Source organism: Sceloporus undulatus, chromosome 2 (genome assembly GCF_019175285.1).
Source record: "Sceloporus undulatus isolate JIND9_A2432 ecotype Alabama chromosome 2, SceUnd_v1.1, whole genome shotgun sequence".
NCBI lineage: Eukaryota > Metazoa > Chordata > Lepidosauria > Squamata > Phrynosomatidae > Sceloporus > Sceloporus undulatus.
In genome coordinates this window covers 189,258,886-189,285,968 of record NC_056523.1, presented here as the reverse complement: position 1 = coordinate 189,285,968, position 27,083 = coordinate 189,258,886, and the positions used below count along the sequence as shown (strand labels likewise).

The window sequence follows — 27,083 nt, the reverse complement described above, 5'->3', positions numbered from 1 at the left end:
GTGCTCAACCTGGGAATGGAGCAGGACAGAAAGGGGAATTTCAGCATAGAAAAGCAAAGATAGTACAGGAATACCTGGTGATCTAAATGAATATAAATCTCAGGACCAGATGAACAACATCCAAGGGTATAAAAGAACTGGCAAATAATATCAGAGCCATTGGCATAATCTTTGAGAAGTCCTGGAGAACAGGAGAAGTGCCAACAGACTGGAGGAGGGCAAACATTGTCCCCATCTTCAAAAAGGGAAAAAAGAGGATCCAACAGTTATCATCCAGTTAGTCTGACATCATACCGGAAAGTTCTGTAGCATCATTAAACAGAGAGTCTGTGAACATCTAGAAAGCAATTCCATAATCACAAAAAGTCAACACTGTTTCAGAGAAACAAGTCACCAGACAAATCTAATCTCTTTGATAAAATATCAGCTTGGTAAGATGAAGGGAATGCTGACCTAATTGAGAAGCGTGAGCCAGGCATCCCCCTCCTCACCATTTGCAACCATCAATCTTGTATGGATGATCCACACCTCTGGGGTATGGTACTGGGAGAGAACTGCTGCCACCTGGTGGATAGTAATGGATGATATTACTGTACTTGGGTCTTTCTGTTGAAGGGAAAGTTTTGGCTGCCTACTGGAATGCCAAGAGGGATGGAGCCAGCTTGACTTCCCTTGGGAGGGAGTATCACAGATGGCATCTGGCTACAGAGAAAGCTTTGTTTATGTACTGACTAGCCTAGCCTCTTGGAATGGTGAGATACCATTACTCCAAGCAGCTCAAGGTGAAACACTGATCCTCTGTTCCCATTTTTATCCTCACAACAAGTCCTGCAGGTATGTAAGGCTGAAGATGAGTGACTGGCCTAAGATCACCCAAAGAGCTTCATGACCAAGAGGGAATTGAAACAGGGGTCTTCCAAATCCAGTGTTCTAACTGCTAAACCACTTGTTCTGTTTTCCTCTCTTTTTCTATCTTAGTTATAATTTAGTTTAGGTTGCTCCCAAATATTAATCTCATTGTTCTTGTCTCTCAAAGGTATCCTGAAATTAAGGCATGTCTGGAACTTGCAAAAGATGAGGTGGTAAGTATGAGAAAGGATGGCTGTTCCCTAAGAGAAAGGAATGGATTTGGTTTTGTGGCTTCCCACAAGATTTTCCATTCTATATTCTGTGGCCTTCAAGGGTTTCCTGAGACTGTAAACAAAGGTTTAGTGTGGCATGTTGTGAAAATGGTTTATTAGTCTTTTTCCTGTCCCAGGACCCCCACAGCTGCAGACATATGTTTCACTAAGGAGCTGCATTCTCGTTTCTTCAGCCTTGGGCGATGTGTTCCTGTCTGTCGTGGTAAGTGGATGGATGGCTTGACCAATGCTTGTGGTACAAATAAAGTAGCTGTCCAGACAAGACTAGGACCATGAACAGCAGTACCCAGATCCAGACCTGAGAGGTAGTTTTGTTCTGTTTCAGAGTTTCTGCTTTTGTGGAACTGCAGAACCTTGGACCTCTTTTTCCAAGCCTTTGTTTTCTACCCTGCCACCTGTGAAATGGAAACAATAGTGACATTGTGATGTGTTTGTTCCAAATATTACTCAAGATTTCCAGCCTTTGTTACAAATCAAAATGGCTAGAAATAAGGGACTAAACAGACCGCCCCTTTAGAGCGGCCTGCTGCCGCCCCTTTCAGCACCAGATTGGGTCTGCAGCAACTACATGCTGCGGCCCCAATCTGGCATTTCCATGGTGCAAAAAAGAGCTGCAAAAACAGGCTCCTTTTTGCGTCACAGAAAGGGCCCCTTTGCCACCATGGTGGCACCTTCTGGTGCTCCTTTTGGCATTGTGGCATCTGGATGCAGCGCCAAAGGAGTATTGTGACACCCCTCATCGTGTGCAGCATCAGGGCAGCATCAGGGCAGCTATGCATTGTGTGGACACCATGCCCCCTTCTGCCCTGAGGCCGGCATATAACACTGGTCTGTTCAGCCTTCAACTCACTTATAGGAGGAAAATGAGGATTGTTTTAAATTATTATGAGGTTTTTTATCCTAAGCACTGGTTGAGGATGGACTACATAGACATATATGAGTAGGGTTTATGATGGCCTAAAATATTGTGCCACCTAGAGCAGAACAGAAAATATCAATCCCCATCCATCCTAGTTCAGGTTGTTGTTGTGTGCCTTCAAGTAATTTCTGATGTATGGTAACCTGAAGACAAACCTATGGCAGGGTTTCCTTGGAAGAATTTGTTCAGAGGGGTTTTTGCCTTTGTCTTCCTCTGATACTGAAAACATGCTTCCTAAAAACAACCACTCACTCTGCCTATTGACAGGATCAGATATACTCTAAATGTTTGGTACTACATGTCTTATCATCAGTCCCAGCATGACCAGTGGTAAAGGGTTGCAGAGGGCAAAGTTTGTCTACCACTGGGTCAGCAACACATAATTAGGGAGATGATCTTGCCCTCGATATGTGATAGCACTGTCACTAGCTTATTTGTTCTCTTTGCAGGAGATGGGGTCTACCAGAAAGGCATGGATTACATACTTGAGAAGCTCAACCATGGAGATTGGGTGCATGTGTTCCCAGAAGGTCGGTGGACATGTTGGGTGTATCTGGGCAATGTTTGATAAAATACAATGGGTAAAGCCATTCTGCAGTTCTCCCAGTCACCTTGATTTTTCTCTCAACTTCCTCTTGCAGGAAAAGTGAACATGACCCAAGAGTTTGTACGCTTCAAGTGGGGTGAGTATTTTTTTGAGAAGGCAGAGAGGAGGACATTCTGAGGTACTCTTCTCCTCTCTAATTCCACTTCCTTTTGTTTCTTCCAGGCGTTGGACGCCTTCTAGCTGAGTGCCGCCTGCACCCTATCATAGTGCCACTCTGGCATGTAGGTGAGACCTGAATCAGGGGAGGAACAAAATTTGACAGTAGGCATGGGGCAGTGGATTCAAAATGACGGATTCTTCTTTTTTTACATTTTATTTAGTTAAGGGAACACAACTAAACAGTAGTGCATAGGTGCTATTCAAGTATCATCGACTAAGTAAGAATGTTTAAAAGTACAAAGATAAACAAACAAAACAGAATAGAGAACATCAGTAGTTGGATTTATTTGTCACAGCTGCACGTGGTTCCAGTTGACTTTACGTCAGACCTCTGTTTGAAAATACCAGTAAACGAGTAGATGTCCTATGGATTATGGCATTGCAGAGAGCTGCGGATGCCAGCAAATCCCCCTCCAGAAGGTTGTGTGGGATTTGTGTGGTCAAATTGCCAGATTCCGTGTGAGACAGGACTCCTTTTCCTTTAACAGCTGATTACTTTTGGCAGAGACCACTTCTCTGAGCCAAAACTGGTGTGGGCCTGAAAGCAAAGCTAACACCCAAAGGGTATATAGGGAATGGTGGCAGAACTTGCTGCAAGTAAATTCTTCATCATAGTTGCCAAACCACCATTTTGTTTCTCCATAGTAGTTTGACGAGATTATTGAAATTCGGGATGTGGGAAAGAATTCTGAGTGATTGGAGTGACTTGAGGTAGAAAAGTATGATAGTTGATGTCGGTCTTCCTTTATTTATTTATTTATTTATTTATTCATTTGACTTATCAGTATTGAACCCTCCAGCCTTTATTCTCAGAGTCCAGGATGATGATGAAATCATCCTGTTGGGTAGAGCAACCATCCTAGCTTTCAGTTTTCTTTTCAGCTGGGTGTGAGATAGACTATACATGCTCTCAGTTAAGTGACCCTTTCCTGATAGCGAGGGAATATTAATGAAGAGTTCTGAGAAGCTTCCATTCTATCTGCTGAACATGAAAACTTTTTAACTACCTTGTGTAATCAGCATTGAATGTTTTGAACCAAACTGTCAATTTCATCTGGTTTTTCAATTCCTGTAGGGATGAATGACGTACTTCCCAATGCACCCCCTTATGTGCCCCGTTTTGGACAGGTGAGTGTTCTTAAATGGGCAGGATGTGGAGTGATTGGCACTGCAGAAGGAAGTAGCCAGTGATTTCAGCCTGCAAGAAAGCAAAGAAACCCAGGAAATAAAGAAATGGCCTCCAGTTTTCTAATGGTCCTTCTTATTTCAGAAAATCACTGTATTAATTGGGAAGCCATTCAGTTGCCGTCCTTTGCTGGAGCGCCTACGGGCAGAGAACAAGTCAGCGGTGAGTACAGTGGGGAGACGCTAGGACGCTGTGCTGTGAAGGAGAGGGATTAGAATTGGATTGACTTGAAAGAGTCATACTCTCTTGGGCCTTTTTCTATGATGAATAATTATCAAACTTTTCCCATGGAGTTAAAATTGTGCTTTCTGTTGCTGGTCTCTCTATCAAAATTATTTGGAGGCAGGGGGTTCTTCTCCTTTCTTACAAAATCAGAAACACATAGCAGTGCTTCCAAATGGGGAAAGACGCTTAGAATAAATAAACTATCCAACAAGAGCAGCGAAAGAATGTCCCAGGACCAGAAGATGAGTTTTCAGACTGGGATGCTGTCCCATCAATCTGATTTTGTGTCTCAGCACAGCAATAAATTGATTTACAGATCTAGTATATTAGAGATTCCAAATGCTGTTTCAGGATATGCCTTAGTTCTATTCGTTTGTGTGCAGGAATGGTAACTTGTCAGTATATTGGTGGATACTGGAGGTGGAAAGCAGAGTTCTGTCAAAACTGCTATTCTACATGTGAATAGTGTGTGTTGCAATGGCTGCTTCTTCTTGCAGATGGAAATGCGCAAAGCATTGACAGATTTCATTCAGGACGAGATCCAAACTCTGAAGGACCAGGCTGAGAGACTGCATCAGACATTCAAGCTGCAGGGCTAGCAATGGGGGTGCCAATGAGCCTTGGAGGCCCTCCCACTGAAATGCAGAATGGACAGTCCGGAAGCATGATGGGGAATGAAGTCCCTCCGTGGAAAGCCTCTAACCTTAGCTCTTGAGTGAAACCTTCCTACTTTTCCACCTGCCACCTGTGCTTCCCAATGCCACAAATATATTGGCAGTGCATGCAGAGCACTGGTTGAAGGTTCCCATGCACCACACTGAGCCTTGCACCCCATTGGTGTGCTCTCTCATTGTGCCTGTCTCCCAAAGGGGAGAGGAAGGACTCAGAACTGTTTTTGTAAGTAGCATTTTCCATTGCCAGAACGTAGAGTTGCTGAAATTTCAACTTAGCGTCTCTTGGTGAGGCATGTACAAAAACTGGGAAGAGCTTGAGGGAGGAGGTAAAGGCAGACCCTGCCCCCTCATAGCAGTGATGCCCCTTTGCACCAGCCTCCCTTGCTTGGGGGAAAGAAGGATAGAGAGATCCTTTTTTAAGGTGAAAATATTGGTCTGTAGATGACTTTTATACTTCGGACTTTTCCAATAAATGATTCCAATCCCTGCCTCAATCTGTGCTAAATTCTTCAGTAATGGGAGATGGGGAGGGCATTCAGATCAAGGCTGAGGATGGCTTCTGCATTCACTTTGCAGAGAGATGTATAAAAGAGAGAGGCTTCCTCTTTTTCTAGTCACTCCACACTATGACAACCAGCCAAAGGTCTAATCTGCGCTGCAGAAATAATGCAGTTTGACACTGCTTGAACTGTCATGGCTCAGTGCTGTGGGATTCCGAGACTTGCAGTTTCGTGAGATATTTAACCTTCTCTGTCAGAAAGCTCTGGTGCCACAAAAAACTACAAATCCCAGGATTCCATAGCATTGAGCAGTGGTAGTTAAAGTACATTATTTCTGTTCTGACTAATGGGTGTTGCAATCCAATAATGTCTGGAAAACTAGATGCTCCCTTCCTCTGGTCTGTGAAGTACTTTTATAGGGAGAAAGGAGTATTATGCAGGAATAGGTCTTACAAATGGTATTTCCCAGAAATTGTATCAGAAATTGCAGCCCACACTTAGACCACAAACAAATGTGTTGTGTATGAAAAGTCTCATTTTTTTTAGTTACAGCATTACAAAATTAAATACCTTCCTATAAAAGTAGTGTCTTCTTAAAGTCACATAGCTTCCAAATTTCGCCAGTAGAGAATAAAGAAAATCTATATAGAAGTGAAGGCAGAGGAAGCATGGACTGGTTTGAGCGTTGGGGTATGACTCTGGGAGACCAGGGTTGGAATCCCTCTCAAGCTGCATCTTTACTGCAGAATTAATGCAGTTTGACACCACTTTAACTGCCACAGCTCAATGCTATGGAATCCTGGAACCTGTAGCAATGGTCCAAAACACACTGCAGAAATAATCCAGTTTGACACTGCTTTAACTGCCCTGGCTCAGTGCTTGTGAATCATGGGGACTGAAGTTTATTCTGGCACAAGAGCTCTGGGACAGAAGGCTAAATGTCTCACAAAACTACAATTCCCAGGATTCCCTAGCACGGAGACAGGGCAATTAAGCGGTCTTAAAATGGATTATTTCTGCAGTGTGTTTTGGACCTTTGTGTGGTATTTAGCCTCTGTCAGAGGTCTGATGCCACAATAAAGTACAAATCCCAAGATACCACAAGATGGAGTCATAGCAGCTAAAATAGTGTCAAACTGCATTACTTCTGAAAGTCACTCTCTCTCAGCCTCAGAGGGAAGCAATGCACAAACTTCCCCTAAATAAATCTTGCCAAGAAAGAAAACATATGAGAGGATTGCTGTAACAACATGAAAGTGAAGGGAGATGTCTCACATCTTTTTTCTTCTTCTGACCAACTACTGAATATTTTCCTGTTGAAACTTCAGGTGGGTTGGAGATATGGCTCTGCAGTTGCTGGACTGCAATTCCCATGAGCCCTTACACAGCCAAGGACAAGGGAGGATGAGAGTTCCAGTCCAAAAACCTAAGAGGGATCAGTCACACCAGATCACTAGTGCTGCATCTGCACTGCAGAAATAAACCAGTTTGACACCACTTTAACTGCCGTGGCTCAATGCTATTCTGGGATATGTACTTTTGGGAGATACTTAGCCTTCCCTGTGAGAGGGCTCTGGTGTCACAACAAACTACAAATCCCAGCATTCCATAGGATGGAGCCATGGCAGTTAAAGTGGTGTCAAACTATTATTTTCGCAGTGCAGATGCAGCATTGAACACCATGGAGATCGTATTGACAATGTTCTATTAAAATCTTGAATGGCAAACAGAAAGGTCTAGGGAAAAGTAATCAATAAGTAATACATAAGAATGTTTTAAGGTCTGGAAAATTCAATAAATGTAGTTACAGTAATCTCCTGGCATCCAGGTAAACAGTGTGTGCTCAAAGCAATACACTGTGCCAGAAAACAGAAACAACAAGTAATGTAAATACTGCCAATATACATGGAAGATTAGAAATACACCAGTTTCCAAATAACATGCAAAATATAAAAATATCCAACATCCAAAGTGCAAGGAGAAACAGAAGTATGTGCACTTCCAAATGACGTATAAAATTAAAATTATAAAAGCCTATCCATATTTGTTTGTTAACTCATATCCAAGAAGCCTAAGGAAGATTACAGAGTCCTTAGCTCCTTACCTTCCACTTTTCCCCAACACTTCTGTCAAATTTATTGTTACTGTGTCCCTGTTAAGTAGCTGAAGCTAAAGGACAGCGGCTGGTCCAAAGTCACCCACTGGGATCCAGAACTAGAAAGAGATTCGAACCTTTGACTCTAGTATCGACAAGGCCTATTCAGCCTGCCACAACCTGAAACATCTGGGGGGATCCTTGGGTGCAGCACAAAAGTCTGCTTCATGGCTAAGAGGTCTTCCAGAATCATTTTCTCCTGATGTTCAGAACTATAAGGACTTCCATCAAGCCAGAACAGGAGTCTTCAGATTCACCAGACCTTGGAGAATAAGTTAACCAACTGGAGATTTATGTTCACTGTTGGAATAAGATTGCTAACCAGACTACATTTTAGTGTACCGAAATACACTTGTCCCTCGCCTTGTCAATGTGGAAAACCTGCAAATAACAAAAACACCATGTTTTTACTTGAGAGGACACCTCTCTAGGAATCTCTAGGCCCTAGGGCAACAGACACTGACCATAGGACTGCGCTGGAGGAGCTACAAAGGCCTAGTAGAGTATTCTCTCTAGGAATCTCTAGGTCTTTCAGTGCACCTTTTAGTTAAAGTTGACCATAGAGTTGCAGTGGAGGACCTAGATATTCCTAGAGAGAACATATTAATCAAATCCGCAAATATCAAAGCCGCAAATATGGCGGGATGAGTGTAGTTGTTTTCTGTCTGAAACCTCCACAAGATTATAGTTATTCTGAGGCCACATGAGGACACACTCACTTCTCACGGTTATATATTCCCAATATTCTAAGGCTGGATCCACACTGCAGAAATAATCCAGTTTGACACCACTTTAACTGCCATGGCTCCATCCTACGGAATCCTGGGGTTTGTAGTTTTGTGGCACCAGAGCTCTCTCACAGAGAAGGCTAAAAAGGCTCACAAAACGACAATTCCCAGCATCCCACAGCACTGAGACGTGGCAGTTAAAAGCGATGTCAAACTGGATTACATCATTTCTGCATTGTAGATGCAGCCAAAATACCTCAGATGATTCCGTCCACAAATCTTGCAATGCTTTTTTTTACTTGGGGCCAAAATACACTGGAGAATTAATCCATTTTGAGACCGCTTTAACTGCCATGGCTCAGTGTTATGGAATTCTGGGAACTGTAGTTTCTTGTGGCAACAAACCTCTCTGACAGAGAAGGCCCAATGTCTCACAAAACTACAGATCCCAGGGTTCCCTAGCACTGAGCCAGGGCAGTTAAAACGTGCTCAAACTGGATTATTTATGCACTGTGTTTTGGACCTCCCTCCTTCGCAGTCAAAGCGCCCTTGGCTCTTTGGAGGGTCAGCTGTTTTGCAGAGGAGGAAGTCGGAGCATAGAGGAAGAGCGTTCCTATTGGCTGTGGCTGATCCTGCTCCGCGTCCTAATTGGCTGCCGCCTCTTGGCCCTCTGGAATCCTGACTGATTCTCGCGTTCTGATTGGCTACGGCGCGCCGGGGACGCAGGAGCAGGGAGCTGTTGAGCGAGAGGGGCAAAGCAGAGAGAGGAAGATGGCGTTGCGGGAGGTGGCCGGGCTTGTGCTGCTGGGCCTGACGCTGGCGGCGGCGCAGACGGGGCAGGTGCCCTTGCTGGCCTGGTCCAGCCACAGGTACGAAAGCGGTTCCCAGGGAGGTCTGGACTGTATGTAGGCAGACCTCTCAGGAGTCACGCTCCCAGGGGCTCCTAACCCGGCTGTATCCACACTGGAGAAATAACACGGTTTGATACCGCTTTAACTGCCATGACTCAGTGCTATGGAGTTCTGGGAACTGTAGTTTGTTGTGGCACCAGAGATCTCTGACAGAAAAGCCTAAATGTCTCGCAAAACTACAGTTCTCCAGAGCTCTATTGAGGCAAGCCAGTTAAAAGTGGTGTCAAACTGGATTATATCTGCAGTGTGGATGCAGCCAAGGAGGCATGGATTCGCTGTGGGTCTGTACGAAGTGTGCAATCCTCCTGGGTTATGTGCGGCATGTTCCCCGCATGGTTATGATTGGAGTGTTTAATGGATGGGCTGCCGACTTATGATCTTACCTATACACACACACAGACACAGATACACACATATATATACACTATACACATCCAGAAAAAAATGCACCTGATTATACCCAGAAAGCCAGCCTTCAGCTCTGAACACACACACCTACATATGCACACCTACATATATAGTACATACACACACACAGTCACTGCTCCATATCCATGGATGTTTTAACATGGATTCAAGCATCCACAGCTTGAAAATGTTTTTAAAAATATATAAATTCCAAAGAGCAAACCTTGATTTTGTCTTTTTATATAAGGCACACCATTTTACTATGCCACTGTATTTAGTGGGACTTGAGCATCCACAGATTTTGGTATCCATGGTGAGGTCTGGAACCAAACCCCAGTAAATACCAAGGGCCCACTGCATGTGTATTTAAAAATGCTGGTTAAGATCACAAGTGAGCAGCCCATCCATTAAACACTCTGACCACAACCAAGGGGGGGAACATGCTGCACATAACACAGGGGGAATACATGCTTAGCATAGACAGGCAGTGAACCCATGCTTCCTTACTTAGTTTCTCTACACAGGGTACACTTTGGATACCAGGGTACAAATACCTACTGGGCCACGGAAGCCCACTGGGTGACCTTGGGCTAGTCATACCCTCTCAGCCTCGGAGTAGGGCAAAGGCAGACTCACCTCTGAACACATCTTGCCAAGAAAGCCCTGTGATATGTTCACCTTAGGGTCTCCATAGGCACACAACAACATAATGTGAATGGGGTGTGTCATATAGGAAGGGAGTGGTGCATTAAAAGTGGAGAGAGTTATAGAATGAGGTAAAATGGTTATGAACAGGTCTAAATACCCCAAAGGCACCAGATCCCATCTGATATTGGAAGCTAAGCAGGGCACCAGCCCTAGTTAGGACATGGATGGGAGACTGCCAAGGAATGCCAGGTGCTGTAGGCTATATTTCAGAGGAAGAAACTGGCAAACCACCTGTCAGTATTTCTTGCCAAAGAAAAATCTATGAAATTTGTGAGATCGCTATACATCCGACATGAAAGCACATACACATACAAAGTGCTAGCTGAGTAAAAATGGTGTGTTATGGGGCGTGGCAAAGAATAGAAATGTATACTGTTAGTGTTGGGCAGGAGGTTGGTTATGGGGTTCCTGGCATGGCATAGTAGGCAATGATTTTGCTTTTAATCTGTTTTTTCCTTTCTATATGGTAATTTTATCTATTCCTCTTTTAATTGTTATTATCTTAGAATGTACACCTTGGGCAGGCTTTTATTTACTCCTAATTTTACCGACTTTGTACAGCGCTGTGTATAATTACAGCGCTATAGAAATAAAGTTTAATAATAATAATAATAATTTTACTCTTTATGGAAATTAATTTTTGTTTTTTGACATATTTCTTATTTTAACCACAGGGTGAGAGTCAGGCAAATTTAATGGGATTAAATGAAGCAAGAATTAGGAATGTTTGGACTTCAGCTTCCAGAAATTCCACCGCATATGCCTGGTTATAAAGGATTGTGGGGGGAGTTGTCCAAAATACTGGAAGGGCCAACGTTTCCTTAATGTAGATGAAAGGGACAGAGCTGAGTCTAGTGCTTTCCTTGGCCACAGGCTCAGCTTCTTCCTATCAAAATTATTTGCCACATTAAGTACTTGCAGAAATGTTTCCACTGCATGTATGTGTGGCAGACAGTTGCATCCAGTTCTGCCTTCTGATATATTTACATGTAAACAAGTAAGTGTATAATATATAAATATATAAATACAGAGGCTTGCAAATGTATATTTACAGTACAGTATTTCGTTGGTCAGTCAAACAATGTCATTGCCCGTACTGCTGTTATCACTAAAAGCATAGTGTGTAGTCAAAGGTTTTCCACAATGGGATAGCTTAAAGAGTGATATTTAGGAAAGAGGAGCAGTTTGGTCTTCCTCTGGCATTGTAGAATCTGCTAAAATTACTTGGTGCGTAGGACAGATAAGAATATTATGCACATGGGATATACCTGGTTCAGTGGCAAGACTCCATCTTTAGAAGAAATACTAGTCAGCCCTCCCTGTCTGTGCATCTAGGGCAGTTAAAGTGGTCTCAAAGTGGATTATTTCTGCAGTGTGTTTTGGACCTGAGAGACATAATGCCCCATTGCTGGAAGTAGTCTCTAGTCATTGATCGCTTTATTCTCTGTAGCTATGATTCCTGTCCTTTTAAAGCCATCTATGTTTCATGGTCATCCACTACATCTTATGTTACCAAATACTGACTATTTACTCTGTGATTATTTGTCCAAAACTGTCCAGCATTGAACTCTGTTGTGTGACTCAATAGGTGCTAGCGTTTTGAAAGGAAAGAAAAACCCCTGGTTTGCTTTGTCCAGATCTTGCATAATTTTATGCCACTACATTATACTCCTCTTTCCTCTGTTTTCTTTCTTTAGTTGAAGGGCTCCAAACCTTGAAACCTTTCCTCATAGAGGAGCTGCTTCATCTCCTTTGTCACTTGGGTTGCTTTTTTGTCCTTTTCCGGCTCTACAGTAACTCCTTTGAGAGTGCTCTTTTCTGTAACCCCGTGATCCTGTTTATACTTGATAGTTGCAGGAGTTGAAATTATAGTACTGTACTGTAGTTTCCTCAGTTAGCCTATGGTTTTAGCCCACTCTGACATGTGTCTTTGGAAATTAAAATTAGACTTGGGGGTGGAAAGGGACAGAGCAAAAATTCTCATTGTGCCTCTCTGTCCTTATGTTTTATAGTCATACTCCCATAAAAGATAGCAGGATATTCTCACCCTTCCCAGTATTCTAAGGTTGCATCCGCACTGCAGAAATAGTCCAACTCGACACTGCTTTAAATGCTATGGCTCAATGCTGTGGAATTCTTCTGTGAGATATCTAGCCGCCTCTGTCAAAGGGTTCTGGTGCTGGGGCAAACTGCAAACTGCAATTCCCAGACTTCAATAGCACTGAGCCATGGCATTTAAAGTGTTGTCAAACTGGATTATTTTTGCAGTGCAGATGCAGCCTAAAGCAAGGATGGGCAACTTGTCTTTGGTGGTTCTGGGGGTCAATTTGTTACCTTTTGGACTTTCCCAAGACCCCATAGATTTACAGAAAATGACAAAAAATTGGAACTGACTGGAGGTTTGCTGCTGCTTTTGAAAAAAGGCTATTATTTGATGTTTAAACCATGTGAATGGGGCTATAACATACTTGCAAGTTACAAGTTAACTTGTAAGTTAATACAAGTTAATACAAGTTAACTTGCTATTTAAAAGAGGAAAATTGCCCCTTTGGGGATCCAAAACAAGGTCCAGTTCAGGCACTCTGTAAGGGTCAATGGCCACCAAAACAACCTTGGAGGGGCAGAGTTTGCCCACCCTATTTTAAGAGTAGGGGAAGTTGGTTGCCCCAGTCTCAATGGGGTGATGAACTGGCTCTGCTGAAAGCATTTTGGGCTGGGTTTTAGCACCTTTGCTGGTTCCTTGAAAGTTCTGACTGGAACTCGGAGCAGATTTGCTGCCCCATTCACATCACAGCCACCCATTGTCCCTGAATAAGAGAGCACCTCTGTGTCAGAAACTCATGTCTTCCCGAGCTCTTCTTCTCCTTTTCACCCCTTTGCTTTGCCTGTCTTTTGTGCAAAAGATCCTTGTGGTCCCCTTTGGCAGCCCCACATGAGGGACATGTGGTGACAGAAACTCAACTGGCAGCACTACTGGACTCGGCATTAGACGGTGGACCTCACAATGTGTTGCTTTTCCTTCAGGAGAAAGTGAGTATTTGTTTCCTGGCCCTTGGCATATACTGGGGTAGGCAAAGAACAGATTGTGGACCACGTTCTGGCCCCGGACCCTACTTTTGTAGTTCCACAAAGTCCCCCATTTAAAAAAAAAAAAATCACACATTTTTGTCAATTTTTGCCCCCAAACCACAGAGAAACCCCCCAGGTGCATGAAAACACATGAAATATCCCATGCCCCTTCCTGACAAGCACTCCAGAATCCCCAAAATACCTCATTTTTCCTCTGCAGTTCCTCTTAAAATGGGGACAAGAGGTGGCACAATGGAAGTGGAGAGGTAGTTGGGTTTGCTTAGGGTGAGATTGGCATAGCACTGCCCCATGGTCCACACCTAGCTGAGCACCTAAGGTATGGGAATCAACCTCTGCAAGTAGTTTTCCTTTCTTAGAGAATCATTGGAATTGTTCTCCAATGAAAGTACTTCAAATCTATGCAGGGAGGATGAGTGTCTTGACAATTGTATTATTTAACCTTGGGCACCCATCCCCAAGCTGAGGCCCTCCAGATGTGTCAGAGTACAATTTTTCCCCATCATCCTCACTCACCATGGTTGATTTGATGGTGCATGATGGATTTTGTGATTTGTCACATCTGGATGGCCCCAGTTTGGGAAAGGCTGTCTAGGTATATGTGGGGGCGGAATTAACATGCCACTAAGTAAGTCCTGATGCATTTTTTTCAGGCTCTAAATCCTCTTGTATCATCCTAATCTCTGGGAGTAGAATACTCTTCTGGAAATAACTTCCGTATAATTTGCATAATGCCATAATTGAGTTCACTACCCTGAGACTATTTCTCGTCACTTTTTGAGGTTCAGAAGGAGATTCTGTTATGTATTTTTAACTTATTATCATTTTACACATCACAATGCAGCTTAGATGTAACAATTTACTGGATCAACACCAAAAAAACAATATCTAAAAATCAACCATCTGAATAGTGGTTGTGTTACCCAAGACTTTCAGGAAGATTAAAGCCAGGCCTGGGAGATGGGATTTCACAACAGTCATAGCAGTCAAGGCGAAAAAGCTTCCTAGCCCTAGTCATGTGAGCCAGGAGCCTCATGACTTTCCATTTATCACTTCCTCATACTATTTATCTATTCTCATGCTGTCTGGTCCTCTCTTTGCTAGGACCTCAGATGTTTGAAACAAATTGTAGGGTGCTGGTGTTTTCATTTTCATTTTCTCTGTCTGTCTGTTTAAAAGATTTGGTGAAAAATAGGTAGAATAAAAATTTTCCTCTAATCTGGAGTAGCAGGGAATTAGAGAGCATTTCTTGTCAAACAATGCTCACCTCTTCCCCAACCACAGTCTAGAGTAGTCATGGGCCGTCTTTTACAGAGTATAGCCCTCTCCTTGTTGGTGTCTTTCAAAGTCTGAAAGGCTATCCACTCCAAGTCATTTCAAGATACAACAACTGTAAGAGAGACATCAGAGACGGTGAGTTTGCCCATCACCAGGTAGCACCTGGGTAGCAGGCTTAGCATCAGCAAGCACACTGGTTCACAGTCTTCTATATTCAGATGAGAGGCATTGTAATGCTGTTTAAATGGCAAAAATATCTAATTATGTCTCTGTATGAAGAAATTAAAACATGGCTCTTTACGCAAATCAACATCTGATTTTTTTGTTATTAAGAAGTGATATGACAGTCATGTCTAAATACCTGAAGGAATAAAATGTAGAAGATGAAGCAAGCCTGTTTTTTGCTTCTGTAGTGACTATGGCTGCATCTACACTGCAGAATTAATTCAGTTTGACACTACTTTAACTGCCATGGTTCAGTGCTAAGAAACTCGGGGATTTGTAATTTTGTGAGATATTTAGCCTTCTCTGTCAGGGAGCATTGGTACCACAACAAACGTAAATCCTAAGATTCCATAAAATGGAGCCATGACAGTGGTGCCACAACAAACTACAAATCCCATGACAGTTAAAGTGGTGCAAAACTGTATTAATTCTCCAGTGTGGCAGCAGCCTAGGACACGAACTAAGAGATCCCACCTAACCATCTGGAAGAATTTATTGACTGTAAGAGATGTTTGACAGTGTGATAGACAGCCTCTCCTTCTTTAGAGGTATTTCAACAGTGGTTGGATGGCCCCCCTCTCAGGAGTGCTTTAGTTGTATATCCCCTACATGGCAGGACTAGGTGCCACTTGTGTTTTTTCCAACTATATGAGTTTATATGTGAGTAGCTGATCTATCTCCATCCCCAAGACTTTTTTATTCCTTTCATCCATTCTGCTACTAAAATTCTAGCAGCTGACAGACAGTTGGAATGGACAACAAGATTGTGTTTAGATATTTTAACATAGTACTGTTCAGAGTGTCAACTAAAAGCGGCTTTTCCTTTCAGCTCAGTGTTGAAGATTTCACCGCCTATGGAGGGGTATTCGGAAACAAGCCAGACAGCGCCTTCCCCAACCTAGAGGTGAGTAAGTGAGAAATGGTGATTATATATGCTTGGGTAAGTCAGTGATTCCACCACCAGGACCTATGGCAGCCTGATGTATATACATGAATAACAGCACTTTTGATGGTTCACTGCATTCCAGTGAATTGTTCAGCATGTCAAAGAAGGATGTCAAAAGAGGAACTTGAAATACAGTTATGACTTTAAAATCCCATCTAACCAGCAAGAACTCATTTTCCATTCCTCTTTTTCTGTGACCTCCAGTGCTAAGTAAGAACAGCTTGATGATTCCTTTGATTTAGGCACTGTACTAACAGAGGACTGAAGACAAGGAGAAGTAATTTGAGTTCACAATACCGTCTTAAACCTCAGCTTGGAATAGTAAGATTTTACTACTGCTCTCAAAATTTTCTACTCAGCACACTAGTGGCTGTTCTGGCTGGGGAATTCAGGACCTTATAGTCCAAAATAACTCTTCCCAGGCTCAGTACTAAACAGGATGGGGAAGAATATTCCCCACTCCTCATTTTTCAAAACTTTAGAAAGTAATTTGAGTTCACAAACTGCTCTCTTTGGACTGCTCTCTTTGATTCTTTAATTGTTGGCATGACCATTAGTTGTTCATCTGTGGTGAAAAGCTGGTAGACTGCATCCTTCATTTAGGCCTTTCTTATTGCTCTTGATGAGAGAAACAGTCCCCTTAAAGCATCCTAACAGAATACTGTTAGCTTGAACAGGGGAAAAGCAATGCAATTGACATTTCTCGCTATATCCCTCCTCACACATACTGTACTGGTTTATTTTGGGAAACAGCCTTTTTGATCAGGTGTAAGCATGGAAAACTAGAAACTAGAAAAGATCATAAAGAGTAAAGACATACAACTGAGCACTAAAGTCAGAATCATACAAGCCATCATATTCCCTGTCACCAAGTATGGGTATGAAAGCTGGACAGCGAAGAAAGCAGATTTTTAAAAAATCAGTTCATTTGAGATGTAGTGCTGGAGAAGAGTGCCGAGGATACCATGGATGGCCAAGGAGACAAACAAATGCTTCCTTGAACAGATCAAGCCAGAAGTCTCCCTGGAAGCCAAGATGATGAAACTGAGGCTGTTTTACTTTGACCACATCATGAGAAGGCATGACTCAAAAAAGATACAACAATGCTAGGCAAGGTGGAGGGGAATAGAAAAAGAGGAAGACAGCATGCTAGATGGATAGACTCAGTTAGGGAGGTCATGGGTATGAACTTACAGGGCCTAAGCTGAGCAGTGGAGGACAGGGTCTTGGAGGTGTCTCATCCATTGAGTTTCTATTAGTTTGGGTCAACTCAAAGGACATTAACAGCAGCAGCAACAACAACAATAAGAAGCACATTGGATTTTTTTTATGGCTGCAGTTATGCTGATGCTGCTTCATGTTCCTCCTCTTCACCTTCTCTTCCTCCTCATCTTTATGTGTACCCCACCTTTTCTGCATAACTGAGAGTCAAGTCAGTTTATGATATTTATCTACCCTCACTCAGCCTGTCTATGAAATTTTTAGTCCATTAATGGAGGAGTAGAATTCTAATGGCAGAAAGTACCCCTATTTAATCAACAAAATGGTATATTATTCTTCCCTCACTGTTGAAACAACTTGCTCACCTCCTATTCATTGAAGTGTACATCCTGCCCATTCAGAAATACAGCCCAGCCTTTTATGTAACATGTTGGCTCCTCACAGGCCATCATCCAGTGTTTAAGTGCTTAGGCCACGAGGTGAACTAAACAAACATACTTGTACAGCAAGAAACTGGATGGATTACAATAAAGAAACTGTGTAGACTACAATAAAATTTAAAAATTGAAATTACTTTTGCTAGTTATTTCTATATTCTGCTAACCTAAGATGGAATTCTGAAACCCTAAGATGATAATAAATAGGTAGGCTAGGCTTTCCTGAATTAATGTGCATTTGAAGAAACACATTTCTTTAGATGCCTTGAGAGTCACTTTGGAGTCACTAGTGGAGGTGTAAGACTGAATTCTGTAGCACTAAACGAGGGGTGGGCAACTTGTGAATGTCTAGGTGTTGTATTGTAGCTGTCATCATCCCTGACCATTAGCTGGATGGGCTAGGGCTCTTGAGCACTGGAGGCTGACAGCATTCTGAGGGCTACAGGCTTCTCATTCCTGCAGAAATAATGAATAGGTGAGGGACAGGGAAGCTCATGATCACTTTATAGCTCGTGTCCTGTTGGCAATAGCAATGACTCTTCTCCTCTGTTTCCCAACAGAATGCGCTAGGTGCAGCTCCCTCCTCCTTAGTGCTTCCCTCTGTGGACTGGTTTGCAGCGAGTGCTGTCCCTGCATTTTTGAAGGCCAAGTTGGGCATCTCGCCCCTCCATGTGGATCAAAACACCCTTCAGGAGCTGCGGCTCAATGCCAGCTTACCTGCCTTGCTGTTGATACGACTGCCATACACCACTGGGTATGTAACCTGCCTTTTGGCAGCTTTCCTGATATTGCCGAGGGGCAAAGTGCTTTTCTCTCTGCATCACCAGGTGCAAAGAGAGATGTGTGTAGCTGTAAATCTGCTAGGGTGGCTTGCGTGCCCAGAATTCACTATTTGACATTGGTTTTACTATCATTTTAGAAAACATCTTTCTAGCACCAGAGAGTTGCTGAATTTGACATTTGAGCTGTCAATGTTTATCCTTCCAAAATCTCAACCTCATCAATGTGTTTTTCAGCGTCTAGTATCAACTTGTACAGCCTTCTCATGTTTCTTGGGATCCGTACTTCCTTCTTCTTCCAGTGTGAATGGATACATCCCTGTCCTGAACTAGCCAGTTGTCAAGCACATTTTATTTCCCCTAGCATTTCAAGTAATTCAGTGCTGGCACACAGGCTTAGATGTTTGATCAGTTGCCCAGAGTGTAGACCTCCTTCTTTCTTTTCCAGTGAGAGGCAAGCTAGTTCTAAAGGCAGCCTACCTGTTCACAAAAGGTAGGAAATGAAATCATATGGCACTCCAGATATTGGACTGCAACTCTCAATATTCTTCACCATTGGATATGCTACCTAGGACTGCATCTGCACTGCAGAAATAATACAGCTTGACACCACTTTAACTGCCATGGCTCCATCCTGTGGAATTGTGAGATTTTGTAATTTTGTCAGATGATTAGCCTTCTCTACATAGAGTTCTGGTGCCACAACAAACCACAGATCCCAGGATTCCATAGCATTGAGCAACAGTAGTTAAACAGTGTCAAACTACACTATTTCTGCAATGCAGATGCAGCCTTCTTGGTGTTGCAGTTCAATAATAACTTGAGTGCCCACTCGTGAAAAGGGAGACATTGACATTTTGTAGGAGTTTAGTTTTCATACTGAAAGGGAACACGTTAACAGTAATCTTCCTCCTTTTTCTTTCTTCTTTACTCCTACAGTTCAAGTTTGATGGCCCCAAAAGAAGTTCTAACCAGCAATGGTGAGCAAAAGCAAGGAATCCGTAACTCAGAGGGGAGGAATGGCCCCTTAAGGCACTTAGGGATGGGCGTGTTGGGTTTAATATTCACTCTCTGAGAGAGTCCACTGGCATGGGTGTTAGCCTGGTCAAATTCTTGGCTGATGTTAATGCTGGATGGGAAGTTGCCCTTGTATTCACTGTCTGACCAGATGCATGTTGTCTGAAAGCTGTAAAATATGAATGTTTCTGAAATGATTAATGCATTCAAACAAACAGCCCAGTGTTCTGCGGGAAGAGGCAGCAGCACTTTATGGCGGTCAGAAAGTTTGATGTGAGGCAGACTGGCAAAGAGGGAGGTGGGTAAATAGGAGGAGAAACTGAGGAAGTGAGTGTCACTGCTTGAGTCAGGAATCTGTTCATATGCACGTTCATCTGTCCTATGCATGAGAGGATACAGGCTTTGGGATAGAGATTTTCTGCCATTTTCTTCTCTAACAAGATTTCTCCATGCAGATGAAATCCTAGGGCAGGTTCTAAGTGCCCTTCAATCAGAGGACATTCCCTATACTGCTATCCTGACTGCTTTACGGCCTTCAAGGGTATGTGGACCTTCTGATTCCTGTGCTGCTTTGGTTGACTACTTGATCCATTCATGGGAATGAATGTGACTGCCCTGACATTTCATTTGCCATTATTATTATTATTATTATTATTATTATTATTATTATTAAACAACTTTATTTATATAACACTGTAGATTTACACAGTGCTATACATACAATAAAAATCGATAAAAATGAAACCTGCCAATGGCATACATTCTACAGGAAAATAACAAAATACATATAAAACAATAGATAATAATACAAGATAGCCCTAGATAAAATAAGCCAGCAACAAATTGAATATCCCATATCAAAGCAAAGCATGTATACCCTCCCTTTTAGATCCCAAACAGGATCCTTAGGTATCTTTGTAATAGGAATACTATATAGATATTTAACTCTTTTTCTTGTCCTTGTTCTTGTTCTCTCAGCTATCATTCTGCACTCTTCTCACATTATTTCTTTGGGTTTTATGAGGATAATATATAGGTTATGTCTTGTTCTAATTTGGTTTGCTTTGAGCCTGGTAAACCTGTGCTTCTTAAACTATCTGATGTTGGGGACTGACAGGTGTTTTCCCCACTCAATATTCAGGGACTGGCACCATATTTATGCTTATTAGTTAAAAGTCTTTTTTTCCTTCCTGGAACCTTAGAACCAATAGCCTGAAGGCTAGTACTGATCCCTGGTCTACCACTTTGAGTAGCATTGTTGCAAACCACTCAGAGAACTTGGTTATAGGGCAACTTATGCCTTGTTGCAACCTGTGCCTTGAGCATGCAGTGGCTTAGTGGTTAAGACGCGTTCTGATGATGGGAAGATCAGAACGTTGGCAGTTTAAGGCCCGAGTGCCGCATAATGGGGTGAGCTCCTGTCACTAGTCCCAGCTTTTGCCAGCTTAGCAGTGGGGATCCCACAGCGGATGTCATCCAGTGCGAGGGGTGGGACTACTGGGGGGCAGGACTTCCAGGCAAGACTTCCAGTTTTACTTCTGGGGCTGGAGAAACGGTCACATGGGCGGGGGAAAGCACCCATGCGGGCTGGGAGGAGCACCACACAGGCGGGGGAAAAAGCTGTACATGAGTCACCTGGGCTGGAGACACCCCCCTGAGGCCCGGAGACCCTCACGAGACCTAGAGCAGCAGTTGCACGGCCCCAAGGGGCACCCCACAGGCCCACAGAGCATAGGTGGGGGGACAACCAGGTGTCACCCGCCGTCTGAGAAGTCAACCTATGTGGTCCTCACCCCCTGTGCCCCTCAGTGATGCCACTGCAACCTAGCAATTCTAAAGCCTGCAAATGCAAGTAGATAAATAAATAGATACTACCTCGGTGGGAAAGTAACAGCATTAGGTGCAGTCGTGCTGGCCACGTGATCACCAGAGTAGTCCTTGGACAACACTAGCTCTATGGCTTAGTAATGGAGATTAGCACCATCTCCTACAGTCAGTTACGACCAGACTTTCATTTCAAGGGACTACCTTTATCTTTACCATTTATGCCTTGTATAAAATAAATAAACATTTGACCTCCAGGTTGTTCGGGATGTGTCTGATTTGGCCCCAGAGAGACTGGGCCGACAGTTGCTCCAGAAGGAGACTACAGTTGCACCGGTCCGTTACCCTAAAACTGGGACCCCACAGATACTCTTCTGGGCCAGCAACTTCTCGGTGGCTATCAACGACACATGGCACGACCTTACTAAACTCACATTTGGAGTCCCTGTTGATGTGGAGAAGTCTAAATGGATGTTCAATTCTTCTGAGTGAGTTGAGGGGAAGGGATAGGAGGGCAGGGGAAAAGGTTTTTAATAGACAATGGAAGAAGGACAGAGCTGGAGGTGATTGCATGAAGTGATGCATTGTGTTGCGTCTTAGCAATCAGGGTGCTGAGGATCAAGGTGTGTGTTTAGGTGTTCATATGTTGCATATGTGTATGTTATACTAAAAAATCCAGCCAAATTCAGATTTGAAATTAAACTGTGCTTGCCAATCTGTTTATATGACTTATCTGTTATCATTCTACTTCACCTACTCAGGGTAGGTATGTTACTAAGCCCTTTCTTAGTCCTCTTCAACATAGTGCCCGCCAGATATAGTAGACTATGTTATTCCTGGACAGCTTTTTCTTGAATATGCAAAAGTTAAAAACAAAAAACTACTATGTAATATAAAGCATCAGCACCTCACTGAGAACAAATTATAAGGTTAATCTGCTGGCCTAAGGGCAGTATTTAAAATCATCCAATTTTACTCCATAAAATGCCTGGGAATAGAAACTTGGCCATAAAGGAGATAGTGTTGGGACCAAGCGGATTTTCCTTGGGAAAGCATTCCATAGATAGAAACCAATTAATAGAAAGACCCTCTTAGTTTCCCTTTCTCTTCACAGATAGAAACATAATTTCAAGGTCTTGACCAGAGATACCTACATTTCCCCCCAGAAGAGTTTCTCCCTGTAGTGTGATAGATGCTTGACTTAGAGATGCACATGTACACACCTTGATTTTTGGGATACTGTCCTATATTTTTCATCTGCCAAGTAATAAATTCTGTGCTTACACGATCTAATCATTTACTTGGTTTTTACAGCCCTCGCTAAGGAAAAGTGAAATGTGGGGTGGAGAAGTACCGTCTTTGAAGGATAATGTGAGTTTTGGCTGATGGATATCTGTGCTTTTGAATATTTATATTGCTTCCTTTCCATATTTTAGGTTAGTACTGAGTTATCCCGATGTGGGTGGGCAACCCTTAACAGTCACGTAAGTACAGTACACACATCCTCTTCTCCAGTTCTTTTCTTATGCTAACTGCCATCATTTTCTAGCAATTGGTCTTTGTCCTTTTAAATGTATGGAGATAATTAGCTATGCTGAATTTCTGTCCTCATTAAATTTGGAAGACTACCTCACTCACAGACTTTTCTTGATAAGGATAATGCAATCTCCACTTGGATACAGACATACCTTTTGGCTTTTCCTGTGTTTTTATTTCCATTTGACACATTTACCGAGTAATCAGCTTGTTGTAGTAGTTTGAGTGTTGGATTACTGCTCTGGAGACCAGGGTTCGATTCCCTGCTCAGCCATGAAACCCACTGGGTGACCTTGAGCAAGTCACATGCTCTCAGGCGAAGGCAATGGCAAACCTCCTCTGAACAAATCTTGCCAAGAAAAACCCATGATAGGATCACTTTAGGGCTGCCATATGTTGTAAATGACTTGAAGGCACACAGCCAATCAACAGTCTTCTAGAAAAGGCTGGATGGTATGACCCAGGCTTTATCTGCCCCTCCCCACCCTCCACAAGCTCAGGCAAATTGATAGGCAAGGTTTTGTTTCTTTTCCTAGTGCAGACATAGTAGCATTGGGGACAATCAAGATCTGTCTCCTTTTGAATCCAGGGAGATAAATAAGAAGGGTTTGGAAATGGTGGTGGGGAGAAAGGAATTACTTCACTGGGTATTATACATCTCATGATATGGCACATTGCAGAGAGGTTTTTTTTTTTTTAGAGAATTAAATAGTGAGAGGGGAGGTGACTAGGAGCCTTAAGAGCTCTTCAAGCTGATCTTTCCCATCTGTTATTATTATTATTATTATTATTAACCTTTATTTATAAAGCACTGTAAATTTACACGGCGCTGTACATACAATCTTTTTAATTAGACGGTTCCCTGCCCTCAGGCTTACAATCTAAAAAGACATGACACAAAACGAGAAGGGAGTGGTGGTGGGGAAGGGGATCAGGTCCAGCAGTTCTTCTCTACCGCCAAGGCCTGGACCAAGGCAGATGGACCAGAAGGAGGGCTTGGCTTCTTGGAGCTAGCCTGCCTCTCTCTCCCTCAAGATGGTGGCTGAAGGGAGGGCTTGTCTTCTTCCAGGCAGGCCTGTTGGAGCTAGCCTGCCTCTCTCTCTCTCAAGATGGTGGATGAAGGGAGGGCTTTTCTTCTTTCAGGCAGGCCTCTTGGAGCTAGCCTGCCTCTCTCTCCCTCAAGATGGTGGATGAAGGGAGGGCTTGTGTTCCATTTTACTTTCTTTGCATCTTCCCCATCTATCTCCCAGGTTCAGCATGACAAACCGCTTCTACTCCGTTTCAGCACGGCACTGGTTTACTGTCCAAACTGTGCAGCTGCACAGGCCTCCAAATCCCCCAGCAGTCTTCAATGCCACCCAGATGACAGCACCCAGCAACTATTCATTCAGCTGTGCCCATGTCAGTAATCAGCCGGCCTCTGGGGCCATCTTGGTACCCCACACCAATGCCCACCACTGGAAGGTGGTGATAATGAATTTTCAGGTATGCTGTGATGGTACAATATATTCTTGTAGGTTTAGAATAGTATGTTGGCGCTTGATGGAAAGTTTTATCCCTTTTGGAAGACATCACATCCATACTTTCCAAATAGTGTGTTGTTCTGTGTCTCCATCATTGGATCACCTCTTTATTTCATAAGCTCTTCCGGCACCAGGAAGTGGCTGGTCATTGCTTGTTTTCTTTGATTTAATTTTAAATTGTACCAGGATATATGCTGTATACCCTGCCTTCTTGCGGTGGGGTGGGAATTATATAATCTTTCAGAGGTGTTGGACAACAGTTCCTAGCAGCACCATTGGTGAGGGATGCTGGGAATTGCAGTTCAGACCTGGAGGACCACACAGTTCCCACCCCTGTCTTCTATGGTTTGCAAATGGCAGCTAAACTAGAACTGGGTCTTGTTTTATACTATCATGATGCATGTTACTTTTTGACTGTGACTTATAGAATCTCCCAGCCAGTAACATTCCCAAAATGAATGATGAAATAAGTTGACTTCCTTTTGGGATGTTGTAAGTTGTGGGGTGCAGCTGAAATTAGGCTCCATCACTAATGTGTTCACTTGTTCCTTTCAGATCCAGAGCTTCAACGTGACAGGCGAACAATTCTCCTATGCCAGTGACTGTGCTGGCTTCTTCTCTCCTGGAATTTGGATGGGTTTGCTGACCTCCCTGTTGCTTGTTGCCATTTTCACCTATGGCCTCCACATGGTCATGAGTCTCAAGACTATGGACCGTTTTGATGACCCCAAAGGGCCTACCATCTCTGTGCCCCAGACCGAGTAGCTCCCTCCTCTTGTAGCCATACTGGGTTTGTTCTGCTCTTTCCACCCATTGCCACATCCTCACAACACAATCCATTAGGATCCTGTTTGGTCCAGCCCCATATCTTTTTCTATCTTCAGGTTCCCTTTCCCAGTAGTTGCTTCCCCGTTAACATCCCTTTATCACTTCTTCTGTGCTTCTGATATTTTCCCACTACCCCAGCTTCAAATGATCCAGTGGATGTGGTGGAAATAAGGGGGATGTGTAGTTTTCCAACGGATGGAAAAGCAAGTCCTGCATGAAGTGCAGTGTCTCAGCTGTCTGCCATGAACTTTGCTGAGGGCAGAACTCTTCAGGGACACATTGTCATCCCTTTGGGTTTCCAGTGGAACAAAAGTAGTCTTGCCTTGTAATGTGGTGTACATGCTCTCTTACATTGTTGTGTTAAATGTCTCTATCTCACCCAGATCCTCTTACGTAGTGTTTAGATGGTCCTTCTCTCTTCCCCCATTCCTCAGTTATTTATTTTATTTTTTGGTTCTTGTGATTACTTCTGTTTACAGTGACTCAGTATTTGGGACTCCGTGCTGCTGTTGTTCAGGGGTGAGTGGGGTTTCCTTCCTATAACCCCTGCTATTTCATCAACTTGAAAGATGTGAATAAATGACAAATAGTCAAATCTGTCTGTGTGTGGGTCTGAGGGAGGGACTCTTGGGTGTTGTGCAAGGAAACAAATCCCTAAAGCACCTTTTATTTCTAAGCCATTGGATAGTGACTTACTACTCAGTCTTACCTCTCCCCCAACCCAACCCCCTTATTGTAAGTTTCAAAGACCAATGGGTTAATAGCCTACCCTCTGATAATCTTGGGAATATGTTAAGGTTTTGTTTTATTACAGTATATATTCATCTGTAAGTTGAGAAATTTATGCCCAAAATTGACTCCAAAATCTCAGGTCAACCTATTTATGGGTCAGTATGGTAATGTGGCAACAGCTATTTCAGATTTCCCCATGTGATCGGGAGAGCACTTTCTTTCTCTTTTGAGCCAAACAGAGAGAGTCCTGGGCGATTGATTGCTTTTAAACAAAGCTAAAACGCTAAGCAAAAATCCTCAATTAGAGTCTGTGTGCCAACCATACACACACTGGAAGGAGCCTTCAAGGTATAGCCACGGGTCATGGCAAAATCCATAAATTTTTGCCCTAAAGATCTTTGCTGCCTCGGACTTAGACATGAGGTCGACTTATAGTTGAGTAATATATGGTACTCGATATGTTAGTAGTCTTCAACATTGTGTTTTGAATCTTGAAGATTATATTAGGTTCAAACCGCTTACATGAATATGAAATCTTGAACTGTATTGTTGAACATAAAGATGCGTATAAAAAGATTTGTTTGCGCCTTACCCTATGCTATGGTGAGCAATTGTAGGGGAGTCCAAAGACCAGTCCCCGGTTAACTCTTCTCCAACAATACTCTTGAAAGTAACTGTTTACCTGTCATCAGTATGCCATGTCCCAAATGGTGGACAGGAACTGATGTGCATCTCACTTGCTGCGACAATTTTAGAAGACCATGGGAACAATAACACAGAAGGAACTATATAAGAGAGATGAACAGAATGACATTTCATTAGAAAAGAACCACATGAAGACAAAGCTGGAATAATATAATAATAAGTAAGTTTTATTTATATACCGCCCAATCACTGGAATCCAGCGGTTTACAACAAGGGGATAATAGAGACGGTTTCCCTGCCCTCAGCTTACAATCTAAAAGACACGACACAAAAGGAGAAGGGAATGGTGAGGGGGGGAAAGGAATCAGTAGGTCCAGTATTCTTCTCTCCCTCTGAGGCCTAGACCAAAGCAGATGTACCGGAGGGAGGGCACTTCTCTTCAGGCTAGCCATGATGGGCTGGCCAGCCTATTCTCTCCCTCAGAGGCCGAAGGATGACAGGAGGGAGAGCCTCTTTCTTCTTCAGGCTACCTGATGGTACAGCGACCTGATGGTACTGGAAGCCTCGCTCTCCCTCAGAGGCCGAAAGATGACAGTTTAGGGAGGGAGAGGACCATCTTTCGCTTACAGGCCAGCCCCCTAGATGGAACTGGGCCACCTTCTCTCTCCCTCAGAGGCCGAAAG

General features: G+C 43.2%; 2 protein-coding genes across 2 annotated transcripts; both read left to right on the top strand.

The window, feature by feature from the left end:
- The first annotated feature begins 442 nt into the window (after positions 1-442).
- On the top strand, positions 443-5,406 carry TAFAZZIN (tafazzin, phospholipid-lysophospholipid transacylase). The gene is made up of 9 exons (XM_042452432.1): positions 443-535; positions 1,037-1,082; positions 1,259-1,344; positions 2,511-2,591; positions 2,703-2,744; positions 2,831-2,893; positions 3,903-3,955; positions 4,098-4,175; positions 4,736-5,406. Exons 1-9 carry the CDS (start codon positions 514-516, stop codon positions 4,835-4,837), a joined length of 573 nt encoding a protein of 190 aa, XP_042308366.1. The 5' UTR covers positions 443-513; the 3' UTR covers positions 4,838-5,406.
- Positions 5,407-9,007: 3,601 nt separating this feature from the next.
- ATP6AP1 (ATPase H+ transporting accessory protein 1) lies at positions 9,008-25,618 on the top strand. Its single transcript, XM_042452418.1, has 10 exons — positions 9,008-9,164; positions 13,226-13,352; positions 15,742-15,816; positions 18,077-18,270; positions 19,235-19,275; positions 19,768-19,853; positions 21,395-21,624; positions 22,573-22,620; positions 23,923-24,157; positions 24,751-25,618. The coding sequence occupies exons 1-10, from the start codon at positions 9,067-9,069 to the stop codon at positions 24,958-24,960; spliced, it is 1,344 nt and encodes a 447-aa protein (XP_042308352.1). The 5' UTR covers positions 9,008-9,066; the 3' UTR covers positions 24,961-25,618.
- Positions 25,619-27,083: the final 1,465 nt, after the last annotated feature.

Bases quoted from the DNA above. Each gene is read 5' to 3' on its own strand.
- TAFAZZIN (XM_042452432.1), top strand. From the start codon at position 514: ATGGATGATCCACACCTCTGGG. The intron at 536-1,036 runs GTATGGTACTGG...TGTCTCTCAAAG, and splicing joins GGATGATCCACACCTCTGGG to GTATCCTGAAATTAAGGCAT. The intron at 1,345-2,510 runs GTAAGTGGATGG...TTCTCTTTGCAG, and splicing joins ATGTGTTCCTGTCTGTCGTG to GAGATGGGGTCTACCAGAAA.
- ATP6AP1 (XM_042452418.1), top strand. From the start codon at position 9,067: ATGGCGTTGCGGGAGGTGGCCGGGCTTGTGCTGCTGGGCCTGACGCTG. The intron at 9,165-13,225 runs GTACGAAAGCGG...TTTGTGCAAAAG, and splicing joins CTGGCCTGGTCCAGCCACAG to ATCCTTGTGGTCCCCTTTGG. The intron at 15,817-18,076 runs GTGAGTAAGTGA...GTTTCCCAACAG, and splicing joins GCGCCTTCCCCAACCTAGAG to AATGCGCTAGGTGCAGCTCC.